Source organism: Oryzias latipes, chromosome 6 (assembly GCF_002234675.1).
Source record: "Oryzias latipes chromosome 6, ASM223467v1".
Lineage (NCBI taxonomy): Eukaryota > Metazoa > Chordata > Actinopteri > Beloniformes > Adrianichthyidae > Oryzias > Oryzias latipes.
In genome coordinates, this window is record NC_019864.2 from 21,155,300 (window position 1) to 21,174,037 (window position 18,738).

Here is an 18,738-nt window from a genome sequence, read left to right on the forward strand (position 1 = left end):
AGATAAATAGAAATATATATCTTGTTTTCTCCAAATATTTGAATGGTTTGCCACGTGTTTATTATTGATATTTTAAAGAACTGTAATGATTTAGACTTTGAAAATGGATTTAATAAAAAATGATCTGAGTTTACCTCTTCAGATATATTTTTGTTATGTTCACGTGGCTTGTTGCAGATGACATGATAGTCATGATGTTTCCACGCTTTTATTTTTTTGGAGCTTTGTCCTCCCTTCCCTCCCCCGTCCCTCCTCCCTCAGGCTCCGTCACGCAACCTCCTCCTCCTACCAAACGTGATGCCCGTCGGTGGATCCGCCACCAGACCTCATCCTCATCAGAACCCATCGCTCAGTCCAGCAGACAGAACAGTTCGGATCCACCCGCTATGAGAATCCGCGGCACCGAGCAGCAGTGAACGGAGTCGCCACCGCGTCGACGCGTCGAGGATGAACGGCTCTGCGGCGGTCACGGGAGGGCCGGCTTCCTGCCGCTTCGCCCACTATTTTGTTGTTTGTGGAGTGGACACGGAGACGGGCCTGGAACCGGACGACGGAGCGGGTACGGAGGGGACGGGGTGGCTGTGGTGTCCGTGCGCGCTTTTACGCAGACTCCTCTTTCATTCTATCGGTTATTTTTCTAGGATTTTTCCTTTTGTCCTTCATCATGCCAAATCAGAAAATTCTCCAGCATTAAGCCAGGAAAATATCCCAATGTTTATATAACGACTGCAGCAAAGAAAGGCTGTATATGTTTATTATTTATGAGCCTTTTGACTAGCATTAGGGTAAATAGGAGATATTTGAAATGTCATTTCCTCCTTATGTAAGGATGCCTGTTTCCCTTGAAAATGACATTTAGTCTCTTCCTATTGTCTGACCTTTGTTGGCAAAACACTGCAGTCCTGTGCTTTTTGGGGATCCAAGTTTTAAAGATGGGATGTAGGTTCTGGTGGGGTTCTGCAAGTCATCCCCTTCCACACCTGATCTAAGAAACTGCAGGAAGCTCCATAGCTGGAAAAATCAAGACCCTGAGTTTTTTTTTTTTTTGTGCCAGCTCTGAGATCGCAGCGTCCTGACAGTCACAAATGATGAGTAATGCATCTGATGGCTTCTTGATCCTCAGATGTCACATTGTGATCTAGTGTGATGAATCGCTGCTCCGCCAAAGGACATCAGTGGAGAAGATGTACTGAGCACTGAGGGTTGGTGAGAGGGTCCTCGGGGGTTTATTTATCACACGGAAGATGCAAACATTGTGTAAAAGCAGAATCATACAAGTGTGCTCATCATAACTTTCCAGGTTCTGGAGCAGCAAATCTCAGTCACACCCAGTATTTTTCTTCTTGTCCTTCATGCTCATTTAGAGCAGCTCCTTTGGGGAGATTTGGCTGCTTTATTTAGAAATATAGCTTCAAGTCACACACAGTAAATGCAATGTGCAGCTTTTGGTGTGATTTTTCAGAGCTAAAAGTGATGGCTACCCCCCAATGTCAGTGGCTGGGATATCTGAGCTTTGCCAATCTGCTTATGTAACAGCTGGTCATCTCATCCCACCGAGACGGGGCATCGACTCCCTTCAGAGGATCTCTGTGTGAACCCCACTTGTTTTTTTGCACTCATTACCTTCATTAAATAAAATGAAGGAATTCTTCACTTTGAGTTTTATGTGTTTCTATGGTGTTTATCCGTGTGTGAGGTGCAATTAGTCAGTGCCCACCAAGGGACAATCTGCTCTTGTTGGCTTCTCAATAGATGCCGCTGTGTTTTCTGCAGCCTAATCAAATTTCACATGACGCTGCCTGTTGGAATGCTGAGCGGCCGGGGCTTCAGACCCCAGTGGCAGTCACGGGTGGAGGGGGGGTGACATCAGTGCAGGATGAGAACTTCCTGACCAAACAGAGCTGCTTCACAATGCAGAACTGACGACACATAGGGCGGAAAACCCAGCTTCAGAGAAAAGTTTCTTTTCTGATTGATTGGTTTGAGAGTTTGGAAGTGGACGAAAATCTGTGTGTCAGTTTAGCTGTCATATTTTTGTCATTCTAAATCAGTCCATTCTTTTTATATATCTCATTTGGTCACATTCAACACGCAGGGGTGTGTAGAGTTCATCTGTCAGCTGTTCAGCTGATGCAGCAAGCTAGTTTAATAAAGGGGGATCTTATCTTCTAGCTATTATAGAATACTGATTTTCCTTTTTTAAGTATAGAAAAAAATAATAATTCTGATGATTTAATGTTTTAAACTGCTTAGTTTAAGACTATCCAAAACCTTAAACTGTTATTCTATGCTAAAGCCCCCCCCATTTAGATTTTATACGCCAGCTCTTTGGAAGGACCTCATGTCAGAAGCAGGGTGGGCTTTAATTCAGTCAGCCGACGAAAACAAGGCAGACGTCATCGATGACAACGCACAAGCTTTGTCTCAGTGGTTGTCTTCGAGGCCGCGGCGGAAACGGGTGCCATGGCAACTCAATTTTGCTCCTCAGTCAGCACTAGCTGTAGGTCTTTAGCCTTAGGAGAGTACACCGACTCCCCTTCTTAAAGTCTGACTCAGTTTTATATGGAGTGGGCATCTTTTCTGGCTCTTTTCTGTAATTTCCTCTCTGTCTGTGCGTCATCGGGTAGGCAGGTGAGAAGGATGTTCCTCAGATGAGTGCATCACAGCTGTTAGTTCATTGTTGATTTTCTCTTTGTGATGCCTTCAATTGGTGGGTTCTCAAAGCAGATTGTTAAAAAATATGTGCATCCTACGGGAAAATGAATAAATAATTAATTGTGTGTTTCTGAATAAAAACAGTTAATATCTGCAGGCTCCTCTTGGCTTTGATGAAATGTCATAGTCGGTCATTCTTACAACAAAAAGCTTATTTTTGGAAATTAGAGCTGAATGCTAAAGCACCAAGTTTTGTCATTTGTCACCTCCTTTTCTCCTCTTAAGACCAGCACAAAATGATTGCCAAGGATTTCCTTATGTACAGAATAAATCAAAGCTGCAGATACCTTGTGTTCCACCTGATTATATCATTCAGCACACATCAAGGTCGGACATCCTCACATGCTGCTGTTGTAACCACGCGTTCTGTCTTTGCCTGGAATGCAGGGGAGAGTTTTGAGCAGAGTCCAATTCGACGCTCCTTCAAGTCAAAAGTTCTGGTGCACCACCCTGAGAGCACGGACAGACACCCCTTCAACAAAGATGCCATTAACATGGTGGGTTGCTTTATGATATGTGAGGGTTCTGCAGAACCCAAAGACATTTTATTGCTAGTCTTGAAACATGTTGCAACATTGAGATGGAGAAAGGCTATTCAGACACACACACAAAAAAAATTGTACATTTTTATAGAAAAAACATATTTGCAAACTGCAGTAAAGTAAGTTTTAAACACAACAATGACATGTATGACGGATAGCTTAAATGTTTACATCTTATTTAGTCATTATCTTCTTGAACATTTTATTTCCCTGTCAGTCACATTTCGCGTAAAATTATGATCCTGCTGTCTTTACAGTTATAATTAGATCTTGAAAATTCTGTTTTTTTACTTTGTGTATATGTATTTTTTTAGAGTTAATTGCCAAAAAAAAAAAATTGGAGTGCAATACATGTCTCAGTAATTACTTAATTTAGTGAAAGTCTTTTCTATATAAACTGAAGAATGTCCAAACAGCCTGTTTTGAAGAAGCTGTTGATGTCAGCATTAAGGATGACCTTTAAAGTGTTGCTTGTGTCTAACACCTGTCTCACTCCTCTTGCGTTTCAGCTGTGTATGCCCAGAGGTCTGTCCTTCTGCACCCAAGCAGAACGCCTTGATCCTCGCTTTCACTCCTTCACAATTGCTTTTGATGATGGCACACGCTCCTACGGGTTTGTTCATACCTTCTACGAGGAGGTGACCAGTCCCCAGATTATCACCGCCATGCAGACACTCTGTCAAATGCACCATGTGGAGCACCACTCCTCTTCCTCACCCTCCTCCTCCTCATCTTCTTCGGCCTCCTCACCCTCCACCTGCAGCATGGACTCTCTTGCGAGCAGCTTGGAAGAGTCGGATGCTGAGTCCCTGCCTGGCGCTCCTGGCTGCCTGGGCTGTGTGGGTACCTTTGATCCCACGCGTGACACCCTGTACGTCTCCAAAGCCCTTTGCCTCATCACGCCCCTCCCCTTTCTGCAAGCTTCACAGCGGTTTCTGGCTCAGCTGCACCAGGCTGTGACTTCACAGACAGCTCCACCCCTCCCTCTGGAGAGCTACATCCACAATATTCTCTATGAGGTACCCCTACCTCCACCTGGACGGTCACTGAGGTTTCACGGGGTGCAGGGGCCCATTGTGTGCCAACGCCCAGGGCCAGGAGAACTTCCTCTGGCAGACTATCCTCTTGGAGAGGCTTTCTCCCTGTTGGGTGTGGAGAACATGGTCAAGCTGCTGACCTGTGTACTTCTGGAGACACAAGTCCTGCTCTGCTCTCAAGGTAAGCTCAGGAGGCAGAACACACAAAATGTTTTGTTCATGTTCAAATACTGTATTACTTTTCAGAGGAAGCTCTTTTAAAAGACTATGTTTCCCATTTAGTGATTCTGATTGACGAGCAATGACACGTGAAATGTGACTTTATAAAGTTGTTCTGGATAAATTTCTAACCTGGAATGCAGAAAAATCAGACGATCAAGAAAAAAAAATGGATGGAAGGAGCACTTTGACTTTCTGTTTGGTGACAAAACAAGGATCTGGAGCTAGTTTATTTCACCAATAAACCACTAGGTGGATTGTTACATAATTGCAGACGCTGACAAATATACAGTCTGACTCCAAAAGCTTTAGTTTTTGTTTTAATAGTTATACCAAGTATATTTTTTTAAACAATCTACTGAAAAAACAAGGCACTTAGGTTAAAAAATTGAAAAAAAAGTAACATAAATATTATAACCGTTAACTAACATCTAAAGTTTAATTTTCGACTTGCGGTACTAAGTTGAAAATTACTAAGTGGTACTTATAATATTATTAACTCTTCTAACAACAGTCAAAATATCTGTTGTGAAAAAAATGATATAAATTAAATCAAAATTTCAGTCAAAGACCTACTCTGGTCATCTTTTTATGTATTTTCGTTCTCAGTGGTCTTTTAGTTAAGATTATGCCATTTTTAACCAAAGTCAAAGAAACCTGTGTAGTTTTCTAGAGCATAGTTTCTGGAAAATGGCAGGAGTTTGTTAAAAAATTTTCCTTCGAGTTGTAGACGAGCCGTTGAGCAGAGTAAAGTTCCCGTCATCCATCTGTTTACACATTGTAGCTTACAGCCCCTCACACCCCCAACCTAACATTGCTGGGGCAACAAAAATGGCGAGCAATATCAGAGCTATCCAGCAGTACAGTTATGAGCTAAATGTTAGCTTGAGGAAAACATACATGGATCTAGTCATCTGCAAGTGGTTACATTGAAAAGGAGCGGAGCAAGGAGCTGTGATTCTCTGGTTGGAGCCTTTACATCACATGTACAAGCTTTTTCCAACCACATTTTTTGTCTGCCCCTAATTCACAACAATTTGAAACAAGAAATGCTCAGAAACTGAATTTTTAACTTAATTTTCTTTCTAAATGTCCTCCATTATGAGAAAAGGCAACAAGAACATGTTAGAAACACCAAAAACAGGATTTTCACTGGAGTGGGACATTAAAACATTGATTTCTGTTTATTCTCTGAATATATTGTATTTAGTTATTTGCCAACTTTAAGTTTCATATCCTATTTATTCTATGATGCTAGTTTTTGAAACTGTTAAATAAAACATACCAGTATGCCAGTATTTTCTTTTTGTTGTCAAATATCTGAATTTGCATGTACAGTATTAAACTGGGTTCATTTTCTGACAGAATGAGGTCAGTTAACTGTGCTGTGCTTTAGCGTGTAAACAGGAGTATCAGTTAAATGTCACTAGTGTAACTCCCACATGAGAACGTACTTAAACTGTGCTGAACACTTGAAAAGAAAGCCTGGTTTTGTGCTTTAAGAAATCAGTTCATACTTACATTTGGTCCTTTTTGTCTTTCATCCTCTCAGACTACCAGCGGTTAATGACGGTGGCAGAGGGCATCACAACTTTGCTGTTCCCCTTCCAGTGGCAGCACATTTATCTGCCCATCATTTCTGGGCCGCTGCACCACCTCCTGCATGCTCCCGTTCCTTTCCTGATGGGCATCCAGCGCAAAGATGGAGCCCAGCGATCGTCCCTCCACCTTCCACACGAGGTACAGACATGGAAAATCAGCAGATGCGTACACAGAGATGTTTCATTTTTTGTGAGCGTGCTCAACTTACAGGAGACTGAGATTTCAATAAACCCTTATATGAAGAGGTTAATAAAGGAGAGGCATTCCTTAGGCTCTCTGCATCTCCTTTTTGGCCTCTGTCCAGTTTGCCATGTACAATAAACTCATCTCCGCTTCAGATATGGTCCTGCATCCGAGATCACATAATGCTGCATGAATATCTTACCAAAGCCTCTTTGAAGTCTCTGTGCCCCAGAAAAGAGGTAGTGATAAGAGCGCTCCAGGGAGGAAGAAAGCAGAGATCGACAAATCCAGGATAAAGGGGCTCACTGAATAATTAACAACAATTGGAGACTGAAGCATTTTCTTCAGATGTGGTGCATTTGCTTTTTTTTATTTTGTTTTTTTGAAGAGGTCATTCTTGCTGTTACCGTATTTATGTAACCACTTAGTCCTAAATGTGACCTCTTGAAGAGGGACTTTTATCGCTGGTCTTTCTTTGGGCTGCATATGCTTGATGATGCTGCACAGCTCCTCTGTTATTCTTCCAACATCCCCAGAGGCTGTAAACTGACTGCCCTCAGGTCGCTGCTGAAGGTTGCACAGCTGCTGACACAGGCGGCATCTGTCTTGATTTGGATCATTTGTTATTCAGCAGATTTTTTACATTTCCAGCACAATGTTAGAGCTGGATTATGCAGCTTTTCACACCTTATCTTGTTGCGATGGTAGCAGTAATCAGTAGATTGTAATGTACATGCTGGAATGCTGTCAGCACTTATCAGGAGAAGTTATTGAAAGGCTTCAATTGACAGCTTAATTAGGCTCATCCAAATCAGATACGTTTGGTTGAATTTATTAGGATAATTTGACCATGGGGCCTATTAAACATGTTAATATGTTTCTCCATACTTTTGTCTTCTCTCCTCAGGCTAACCTCTGCTTTGTGGACATTGACAAACACTGTGTTGAATACCCAGAAGATATTCCACAGTTTCCGGATCAAACCGAGCTAATCCAGGAATTAAATGAGGTACTGTTGCGGTTTGAACACCCAGCACAGGTAGGACTGACCACAAAACCCAGCGCGAGCCCGGACCCTAACTCTCCGCGCCTGAGCAGCCTGGTTCTAGAGGATCTGATGGAGGACAGGCAGAACGGAAACCTTGGAGGTGAGGAGCTAGAAGTGTTGGAGAGACTGCAGGCTCTGGCGAGGAGATGTGGGGGTGAAAAGGGGTCGGAAGGAGGAAAGACACTGGGACTTGCGTTTGAGGAAGAGGAGGAAGAGCTGAAGGCTGCAAAGCTGAACGTTCAGCTGAGGGAGGTGTTTGCTGCTCGTTTTACTGCCATGTTTGGCAGGTATGAGGAGTTTGTCATCCATGGTGCTCTGGATTTGGAATCCTGGTTGAACAACCGAGAGGGCACCTTCAGCTTTGACAAGGTACTATTTTAAAAATATCTGTTTGAAAGCTCAGATGAACAAATTTGTTGCATACAACAAAAGGAAACATGACACTGTGTCAGCCGATTCTTCATTTGGCTGTTTCAGGGTTCCTTCCTTGCAGTTCAGCCAGCAGCCCACCGGAATTTCTTATCTCGGTTCCTCGAGACATCCATGTTTTCTTCCTTTGTGGATGGGAAAGTAATATCTTGTTGGGCAGACAGGGAGCCCTTACAACAGCTGTTCGACAGCCGTTTGCAGCGGGGGCGGCTCCACGAGACAAAGGATGAGGATTCCCTCAGCCGTCTTTACGGGAAGTGTGGCACGCTCCTTCAGTCAGGTAGAGTGACAGGCTTTCAGATCAAATGAATCGTGTAATTTATACAGCTTGTACGAAAATGTTTCGATAAGAAATCAATTTGTCTTGTCTTGCAATATCAGCTTTAAGGCTGAAAAGAAATGAAAAGCTTTATTTTAAATTCATCACAGCTGAAGTAGTGACTCAGGTCTCTGACAGAACAGAGGGAACCTGCAAATCTGGATGTCGGGTTCATGTCTTGATTAAGTTCTTTAGACGCTGTGCTCTTACAGGTTTTGTCTTCTCTAATAAGCATAGATCATTTTGCTAAAACACTCCTACTCCAGAGTATTTCATTGTTAAGTTTTGTTTTATGTAATTATAATTTATTTATGTATGTATGTGTGTAGATACTTGTTTTGAGTAAAATGTCATACGATGCAGCCTTTTTTCTTCTTCTTTTTTTTTTTACAAGGGAAATGTAACTAGTATTATTGAAGTTGTTGTGTTGTCATGACTCATTTTTTAATAAAAAGTTGTGGGGGAAAAAAGGGGGTTAAATTAGGAATTTGGTGATGGATAAAGTAAATGATTTGTTGTGATGAGTGAGTATTATATAACCACAGCACTGGGCTTCCTGTCCTATATAAAATGCTTCAGACTTGGCTTTGAAGTTGTGAAACCCTCAGCACAAAATACATCCTGCAGATTTCAGTAAATCTTTGTTCAAAGTATCTTTTGACATGTTTTTTGACATACCATCAATCTGGCACATTAGATCCATGCGTCCCTGATGTTTGTTTAAGTTTTTGTAGCATTATTTTTTAAAACTTTAACCAAAAATCCTCTGTGAAAATGTCCCCAATGTCCTTTTCATGGCCTCTTCTAATGTGCAGAAGAATTTCCCTGATCCCTCTTGCCTGTTTGTCATTGCAGCTCAGGCTGTTGAGCGCAGGCTGCTCAAAGTGGATCACATGGCCATCCACCCCCATCTGCTGGACATGAGGATTGGCCAGGGTCGCCATCATCCAGGCTACTTTCCTAAGCTGCAGGCTGATGTGCTCGAACAAGCGCAGAATACTACTAAGTAAGTCTTTGATTCTTTTTGCTTTAAGTCAGCATCTTTTAGATGTTTCGATTTCCAGCCTGGAACTTCTATTTGCACAGAGGTTTTTTAGAACTTTAATTTATGCCCGTTGTACTAAAAGTTGTATTAGTAAAGTTGCTGAAAACTTTGAAGACCTGCTCCAAGGAAAATAATTTTTTTTATTGTTTTTAACATCTTCCTGTTGCCTTTTTCTTATGACTGAGGAAATATATAAAGAGAATTAAGCTTAAAATAGCATTTCTGAGTATTTCCTTATTTAAACCATTGTGAATCAGAAGCAGACGAAAACATGCTTATACTCTCTTGGTCAACTCTTGGTTTTCCTCACCCGAGCTGGCATCTGAATCAAAACTGGACAGTTGGATAGCTCCGATATTGCTCGCCATTTTTGTTGCAACACTATTTTTAGGTTGGGGTTGTGAAGGACTGTAAGCTAGCGGGATAAATTCAATATATAGAGCTCTCAGTAATGGGAAGGGGAAGTGGGGGCGGGGTTTCTCCATGCCAACGGTCCAACCCACAACTTAGAGGTGAATTTGTAATGAACTCTTGCCGCTCTGCAGAATTTATGTCCTAGAAAATTTCATTTTTTTTTAAATTTTGACTAAAAATGACATAATCCCAATCAAGAAGCCCCTGGGAATGCTTTCACAATTGATCAACTATAGAACTAAGACGATAGAACTAGGAAAGTGTAAGAAATAATTTCATCCTTACATTCATTTTTAGTTTTTGTTAAAAAATATATATACATCTGTAGCTCACAGCTATGCTATTCTTTTGCACTGATTTATCTCTTTTGAACTCTAACATGCTAATAATGGTTTGCAATCATTTGACTAGTTTGCCATAATAAAAATCGGAAAGTTTGCATTAGTATCATTAGGTAATCATAGGTAACTGCTAAAGCAGTTGCTGATAAAAGACTATATAGTACAGCAATATCAGACAGCATTTGTTTTCCTGTTTTTATGGTTAATAGTTAAGACCTGGAGTTCTTGATTTGGGAGTTTTTGTTGTGTTCTATTCAAATATTTCACCACAGTAAAGGGAATCTTTAGTGAATAAAGAATAAGTTACCTTTTTCTGAGTATAAGCACCTGCAAAAGATCTGCATCGTTTCTCCCACAGTTGTTATGTGGAATGTCTTTTGCAAAAACAAAGATAACCCAGGAGCGCTCTCAAAGTCAAGATTCAAAATGTTTTGACATCATTTTACAGAGAGCTTTGGGGAAAATACTTCAATGTCCATTCTGATGTGTAAACCTTTACATGAACTGATTTTTTTGTCGCTGTCACGTAGGCGGTCCAGTCGTGTGACTGTGTCCCGCAGGTCAGAATCCAGAAAACCAGCAGCTGCAGATCATTCAGGAGCGGACAATGAACAAAGACAGGTAATCCGATGAGATGCTTTAGAGCACTCCGGCTTCAGACGGTTTGTCTCTGATGTTTAACCTCCTTTATCAAACAGAAACACATATTTCTGAGGAGAAACCTTCACCAGTCTAGACTGCTTGACCCATCGCCTCAAGCCGTCACTCACACTCACCGTGAATTTGTTGATGGGCTGCTAAATGAGTGCCGTCTGAAGGTGAGCTCTTCCTATTTGGCACAAAAGCATCACTGACACTATTTATTTGATTGCAAATGTGACCAATAGGGATTTGGTTCAGGGGCGTAGTGCAGTATATAAGGATATATCAAGAATTTCCCCCAAATTCTTTTGTGGCTTTTTAGACCAAGCGCATGCTGATGGAGAGGATGGAGAAGGAGAACGTGGAACTAGGTCACGGAGGAGCCAGCATCAGTGGCCTGCAGGAAAACACGCTCATCTATGGTCTGTGTGATCTGCTGGAGAGAACCTGGGGCCACGGTCTGCAGATGAAGCAGGTCAGACACGGGATTTAACCTGCTCAATGATGCCCTGCACGTCCTTAACTGGAGACATATGCAAGTGTTTGGAAATCTGACAACACAGGTCAATGATGACAAATGTGTTTTGGTTGGACAGGGGAAGTCTGCGCTTTGGTCCCATCTGGTTCACCACCAGGCTGCCCAGGGGAAGATGGAGGCACCGGCTGAATCTCCAGGTTTGTGCAGAATTTGACCCTTCTGTTTCTTGTGTAAGTAACTTAACTCAACATTGGAGCTGGGATAATTATTTCACTTTGAACTTTCATCCGTTCATCATTTGATTGGATTTATGTCTCAATTGGATTAAGTTGAATAAAAAGTTTAATCAAAATTGAGTTTGAAGAAGAAAAACAAAGAATTTAACTACCGGTAAGTAAATGTGACACTTAATATTTGGATTTCTTACATTAAAATTTTTTACGTTTTTTTAGCCTGAAAAACACCAAAATTTAGTCAAATCCACAGTTGAATTAAATCGTGGATTTGAATAAATAGAAAAGGATAGAATAAAACTGCATTGATCCCACTAAGGAGAAATTACCTTTACCATAGCTCCATTAAACAGACTAGATAGATGATAAATACCACTAAAAATACATACAGTGTCTATGAGGTGGTGTAATAAGAATAAAGATCTGCAAAAGCGCTCCTTCCTGCAGCGAGGTGTAAAAGTCTCTGACTAAAGGAGCTCCTCAGTGCACCCTTGGTCCCATGCAGATGATGAGGATGAAGAGGACTGGTCATAATGGATTCCAGTTTCTATAACATCCTTGTCTCACCCAGCACAGTCACAGACACGCTAGGGGACATCCCAGTTTGCAGATCCTCCTTCTATTCCCGTCAGTGCCCCCCCCCCCCCCCCCCATGGAAGTAGAAGAGTGCAGATGCAACAACGCTGTGTTAAAATAACTCTTTTAAGAATCCTGCAAACCCAAAGGGACCTCAGTCTCCTCAGCCTCTCCTGCGATCTCCAGTCGCCTCTCCAGTGGCATTTCTTATGATTATGTAATTGGTGCACACGCAGACCGCCCCAGACCAAGAAAGTGGTGGAAAATAGTCCGAAAAGGAGTAGCAGGCATACCACAGTGCTTACTACCTGCAAAAAAGTCAGTGTCTGTCAAAAACAGGTGAACAATAAGTAAACTAACTTAGATCTATGGTAACTGGCAGCATTGGTTGGGAAAAAATGATAATGTTGTTCAAATCCATGATTTGAATAACCAATATTGCATTTTCTAAGTGAAGAACAGATGGGTTTATCCTTTAAAAAAAAACAAAAAAAAAAACGTAGCCCCATTAAGCATCGGCTAATTGTAGGTGTCGACCTCCTTGTACATTCAGGATATAACGGAACAGACCAGAGGACTTTTCATGATGGCACAGTATTGCTGAGAGGCTCACTATTGCAGGACATAAGGTACACAAAACAAACTTTTTATTTATTTATCTGAATACTACAGTTTTCCTCTGTGTGCTCATGCTGACCTCTGTTGTTCCTGCAGGTTTGTCCAGACTATGAGTGACGGCCTGTCTGAGGTGGCTCAGGCCAGAGCTTGGATCCATCTTGCTCTGGAGAAGAAAATGCTGTCTCAACATCTCAAGGAGCTGCTGGCGCATCAGGAGCTGCTTAGGTCTGAAATTCTGAACAGGAATTGGTCAACAGATGGACACAAAGCCTTTCTTCTCTTGACAGATTTTCTTCTCTTTATGTCCCCTACTAACAGACAGCTGTACAAACCGCATGCGTTCCTTCTCTGTGAAGAAGAAAGGGAGCAGTTTTTGTTCCACCTGCTTTCCCTGAACACCGTGGACTACCTCTGTTTTACGCGCGTCTTCACCTCCATCTGTAAGTTTCATAAACTTTCCCAGTGTCCGTCCTTTTGAAGGACGTTTACAAAAACTGAAAGTTTAACAACACCCAGCTGGCCTTATTAACGCTCCTTTTTTCCAAAGTCATAAATCCAGAGGTCAGCATTGTGAACACAATAAACCAGCTTTACAGCTGAGTTTTGTGAGAAGGGTTGAAATGTTTTTGAAGGTCAGGAAAAAAATACCTGCTTAACTGTGTCGTTGATCTTTTCTTCCTCTCTAGGTATTCAATATCGGGTCGTTATAATACCTATGAAGAAGCTCAGCATTGCTATGGCAACAGTTAGCCCCTGGGTGTGTGTGTCAGGAGAGCTTGGTGATTCAGGAGTTATACAGATCCCAAAGAATACACAGGAAATCTTCTTCCAGGTTTGTGGACAGAATGAATGTGCAAAAAAAGAGTAAAAACAGTTTGAGCACTCTGCTTTTTTTGTAAAAAAAAAAACCTGTTGGAGCCAAAAGTTTGTAAATGCTTTTTCTTTGGGGATTTTTTCCCAGCGCTTTAGCATTCAAGTGCTTCTAAGATTTTTTGCAATCTTAATATAAGTATTTTAGATCTACCTTTAAATTTATCAATGAGGTGAACGTTTGTATCATATACAGCTTACAAAGGTTTATACTCACACATCAAATACATAAATGCTTTAGCTATTTGCTTTAAGATGTAGTTCAAGCATTTCTTTATTGGGGTTTTTTTCTTTTATGGCAGGAACTGTAAGGGCTACATTTCAGGGATGTTACTATTTTTACACCTTTGCACATTTTATCCACTGTCATTAATAAGTGGTGAAGTAGTGCTCTGAAAAGTGGAGGTCTTTATAATAAAGTCCCACTCCGATCACATTTTGATCTATTTTTAAAAGTGTTTCCAGTGGTCTTTTAATTATGATGATGCTGTTTTTAGCCAAAATCAAAAAAGCTGTGTCGTTTTCTAGGACATAGTTTCTGCAGAATCGCAGGAGTTCATCAGAAATTTGCCTCTGAATTGTGGGCCTGACTGTTTTGCGGAGAAAGCCTGCCCCCATTTCTGTCCCACATTTTATATCCCCTCACCCCCACAACCTAACATTACTAGTGCAAAATAAATGGCAATCAGCTTTGAGCCAGATACTAGCTCGGAAGAAGCAGAGAAAGACATACATGGATCTATTTGTCTGCAAGTAGATCAGAATGGAGAGCAGGAAGCTAATGGCCTGCTGAGTGTAACACCTACATCAGCTACAAGCTTCTTCCAACTGCATTTTTCTCGTCTGATTTGCAACAATCTGAATAAAGAAATACTCACAGAAATGCAATTTTAAGCTTAATTATCTTTATATATGTCTTCGATCATCAGAAAAATGCTACATGTTAAAAACACAATTTTCTTCGGAGTGGGTCATGAAGAGGGAAAAGTGATCTGATATTTTTACAATTTACCAAAACTCTTCTTTTTTTTACTTTTCTTTTAACTTAATAGAAAAAGAAAAAAGATGTCTGAAATTCTTTTAGAAACACACTGATATGTTGTTATGCTGTTTGAACAGACTCCCCTCACTCTGGTTTCTGCTTCTCAGTGTAAGAACTTGGGGAGACTGAGCACCCTGCAGCTGGGGGTGCAGGAAACCACTGGCCTGCTGGCCAAGTGTCTGGTAGACTCTGTGATGGTGTACAATGAGATCACCGGACACACCTACAGGTAAAAAATCCTCCTCTGACTGTTGGTTGATAGCAGCTGCTGATTGTGACATGCAGAAATGTAGCTGAGTGTGTAAGAACGCGATTACTGACTGCAGCCTTTGATACAAATACTTGTGAAAGTCACTAAACTCTTGATGGAGAAGCTGTCTTGATAACACAAAGCACAACTTTATGGGGACTTCTGATGTTGCATTGAAGATATTTAATCACATAGTGGGAGTGCATGTAAAACAAAACACGATCATCAGGTTAGTATGTTTTATCATAAAAACAATGCTTTTTTTTGTTTTTTTCTGGTCAGGTTCCCATGCGGGAGATGGTTGGGGAAAGGCGTTGGTGATGGGAGCTTGGAAAGGGTTCTCGTTGGCCAGCTGGTGTCACCTGGAGTGGAGGAGGATGCTGGGAGGTGGACAGGGACGCCTCCAGAGCTCGCTTCTCCATCCCAGAGCGTCCGAGCAGTGCTCGGCTCGCTTGGCAGCCGAAGCAGTACGTACTGACAAATAGGACATTCTTCAGTACAAAAGCTGACCCACTTGTTTGTGGTGTGAGCTGGGTGTGAAAACAGATTCTGCTCCAGGATCACCTTTCTGCTCCGTTCTGCTTGCCTTGATCATCGTCCTGGTTCTGCTTTTTTCCAGGAATGGACTCTCTGGAAGTGCAGGAGGACATGAGGGAGGCAGCTAACAACCTTGTCAAGCATTTTCATAAACCAGAACAAGAGGTGTGTGGAAGTTTGATTCCATCTTTGGCACACAGACAAGTAAAAAAGAACATTTTCTGTTTTGTTCTTCTGGATGAAAGAAAATTGCATATGAGTCTGACAAGCCTCTTTATATCTCAAGTCTTTGAACTCTATTGTATTTATTTCATTTCAGAGGGGAAACTTGACAGTCTTGTTATGTGGTGAAGGGGGGCTGGTGCTTGCTTTGGAGAAGTTTCTTCTTCACGGGTTTAAGTCAGGCCGTCTTTTCCAGAGGAACGTGTTTGTTTGGGACTTTGTAGGTAAGATTTGCAGGTCTGAATCTCACTAAAGACTCTTGTTGCTGTCTGTTGCATGTTCAGGTGTTTTCCTCACCTAAAATAATCACTGCTATTTGTTTTGGGGGTTTTTTTTAGAAAAAGCTGTTGTTTCCATGGAGACGGCCGATCAGATGGGTGATCTCCACGGATCAACGCTGACAAAGGGACCACCCTGTGACTCACTGTGTCACTACATCAATGCCATCAATGGCTCACCCAGAAACATTGGGAAAGAGGGGAAGTTCCAGCTGTTCGTCTGCCTTGGAATCAGGTGACAAGATTTTTATTTTTTTGGAGAACGAAGAAAAATGTCACTCCTCCAAAATCAGTAGAAATACCTTGGAAAAATCTTTAAAAAATAAAGATCCAACTTTAAAAATAGTTTAGGACAAAACTGCAAATCATTTAAGGAGATGGGATAGAGTTGGGTTGGATGTTTGTTAGCCTTTGTAACATTAGGCAACTTAGGCCAGCTTTGTTGAAATTGCAACCTTCGGATAAATTGTTTAGTAGAGTTTTTTTATTAATTCATTTTCTTTAAGAGCTTTTGTCTTTTTTGCAAACTGTGAAAGAAAATCCTTGAAAAGCATGCTGTTTTTTTTTAAAATCCATTGTTCTTTTTTTGACACTGTTGCAGTTTGTAACAAACAAACTTTATTAATTGTAGAGAATTTTGCCATCTCCCTTCATATTTTAAATTATAAGTTAATAAACATCAGGATTTTTTCTGTTTTTACTCCAAGGACCTAATCATATTCAGTTAAAATATTTGTTGAACCCATTCTGTGAATAAACTCCTTTTTATTTACCTGGAATTAGGTCATTTGCTGTCTTTTGTTGCCAAATTTAACATATTCTGTTAGGCACATTAGGTGTGGAATTAAAAACATTTACCCATTTTTTATTGCTTTATTTGCATTTTATACATATTAATGAGCAGCTTTGATTATTGTTTTGTTTCAGTCTCGAACATAGTAAATTATAATTTTAATTGTTCAATCAGATGATTTATTTTGGAGATGACATACTTTCCTTTGCTAATCTCGCCTCCTGAAGCATTTATGATGCAGCTTTTGACTTGCACTCATTCTGTCCTACAGGGACCGGCTTCTCTCCCAGTGGCTCCCCCTGCTGGCAGAGTGTTCCCTAACTGCTCGGACCTACGAGGACGGTGCTCTGCTGCGGGACCGTGCGGCCGTGCACTCGCTGTGCCGTATTCTGCAAACACTACATGAGTTCAGCATCACTCTTGAGGCAGCTTTGATTAAAGGGGTTGACCTCTGACCTCCACGCATTTTTTGCTCTGAAACTAAATATAGGCACAATGATGAGTTCAGATGTTTATTTATCCATCTTTGGAGGGGGGGGTGCATTCTAACACTTTCAAGGCGTGACTTTGTCATCAAAACAGGCAGTGAACCAGCTGAAGACACTGGCTGCTCTTGCACCAAACATATATTGCCTTGTTAACTGATGTATAATGTCTTACACGCTTGTATTTGCATCAGGAAGTAGTCCTGTGCTTGTTTACACTGTGAAATTCCATTTCCTCGAGGAGAAATACAGTCATTAATGAACTCAAAACCTACAAAAATATATTTCCTTCCTGTATCTGACCATAAAACAGCTGTTAACTGTCCTTTTACTGTTGTACTTGACTTGCTTGCGTTTAAATTTTACTCATGCATGGCCAGAATCTTTGTTTCGTGTCTTTAGATATTGTGATCTAAAACATCATAACTCAGGCCTTTGACCTTTCGTTATGTATCTTTGTAGAGCTGCTGAAAAAAATAGGTGCATCAATTATATTATTTAACAAAATTGAAAGAAAAACAGCTCTTCTACTGTGTATTATCTGGCCTGGATTTCATTGTTTTTTTAAGTTTGTGACACGTGGTGCTCAGTTTGGCTCATGAAATCTTCAGTTGGAGAGACACTGGAACCAAAAGGGTGTCCTAGTTGTGTTAATTTAAATAGTGTTTGTCATTTTGTCAACCCCCACCCCATTGTAAATACATTTGCTTCTTCAAGTCCATTCTACCAGAGATGGCACCCATTGCTATTATTATTATGGCGTAATGTCATTTTCTTTGTGCAACGGCTTCTTTATGTGTGTAACTGATTACAGCTACACTCTTATGTGGATGGTAGACATGCTGATCTGTTTATATGTGTTTGCAAAAGTCACATAGCTGAAAAGAGCACAGGTTTGTAAAAAATGTTAAGTATTATGTTTATGTCACGAGCAATTTTACAGATAAACAGAAAATTGTGTCCTCTGCACTATCCTGCAAGCATTATATAACCCGGTCTGTCCAAGTTTAAGTTGTTTAAAATACCCCTTAGAGAGAGCAATAATTATTTATGATGTGTGCTGTTGAAAATTAAAGTTTACTGACAAAAATAAGCCTTTTCTAGTTGTTTTATGTGCTGCCTCCTTATAAACGACTGTACATTTAACTCAAAAACACATTATAGTCTTTATAATCAACAGCAAAAACATAGAAGCTGAAGTTTTCACAGATGCACTAAAACCAGAATGATTGTTATTGTGTGTTGGCACCTCAAAAACATCAGATGAAGGACACAGGATGGTTGAAAGCAATAACCAGCCACTGGCTGCTTCCTCCCTTCATATTCATGCATTTAGATTTGTTAAAATGTAATTATTTACTTATTTTCATTGAGAGATCCGTATAAATCTAGGATAAAAAAAGGTAACAAAAGGGCATTTAAACACATTGAAGATAGATTATTTACTGTATAGTTACAGCTGTCTTTTACTTGAAATACTGACAAAACAAAAGAAAACCCACCATCTACCTCACACACGAACCATTTTTAAAAAGTGGCTTATTTCTAACAGAGAAATTTCAGATTCAATAAAATAAAATCAATATTTTTAATAGAAATTGCAAATCATGACTGAAGGCAGTGAGATGATGGGTTTTTCTTAGTAAGCTATCTTGAAATCAAATAACCTGACCTCTGTGCATTCTGATAGTAATAATGGAATTTTCTGTAGGCCTATTCTTTAAAAAGGTGGAGCAGTAGGACAAACACAAAAATTTAAGTAGGAAAATACTGGTAGGGTATTAACTTTAAAAATGTTTTAATATCAGATGAATAGAATC

At 40.6% G+C, this 18,738-nt stretch overlaps 1 protein-coding gene across 1 annotated transcript; it reads left to right on the top strand.

Annotated features, from left to right (window-relative positions):
* Positions 1–253: 253 nt before the first annotated feature.
* On the top strand, positions 254–18,011 carry LOC101172731 (DENN domain-containing protein 5B-like). Its single transcript, XM_004070074.4, has 21 exons — positions 254–559; positions 3,103–3,212; positions 3,767–4,475; positions 6,066–6,253; positions 7,206–7,715; positions 7,824–8,055; positions 8,950–9,100; positions 10,425–10,515; positions 10,593–10,712; positions 10,859–11,011; positions 11,133–11,211; positions 12,377–12,452; positions 12,538–12,666; positions 12,760–12,881; positions 13,128–13,273; positions 14,461–14,582; positions 14,886–15,070; positions 15,223–15,305; positions 15,460–15,586; positions 15,701–15,875; positions 16,705–18,011. Exons 1-21 carry the CDS (start codon positions 448–450, stop codon positions 16,886–16,888), a joined length of 3,804 nt encoding a protein of 1,267 aa, XP_004070122.1. The 5' UTR covers positions 254–447; the 3' UTR covers positions 16,889–18,011.
* The last annotated feature ends 727 nt before the right edge of the window (positions 18,012–18,738 follow it).

Excerpts from the sequence above, each read along its gene's own strand:
- LOC101172731 (XM_004070074.4), top strand. The coding sequence starts at position 448 with ATGAACGGCTCTGCGGCGGTCACGGGAGGGCCGGCTTCCTGCCGCTTC. Across the intron at positions 12,453-12,537 it reads TCACTATTGCAGGACATAAG|GTTTGTCCAGACTATGAGTG; the intron begins GTACACAAAACA and ends TTGTTCCTGCAG. Across the intron at positions 15,876-16,704 it reads TTCGTCTGCCTTGGAATCAG|GGACCGGCTTCTCTCCCAGT; the intron begins GTGACAAGATTT and ends TCTGTCCTACAG.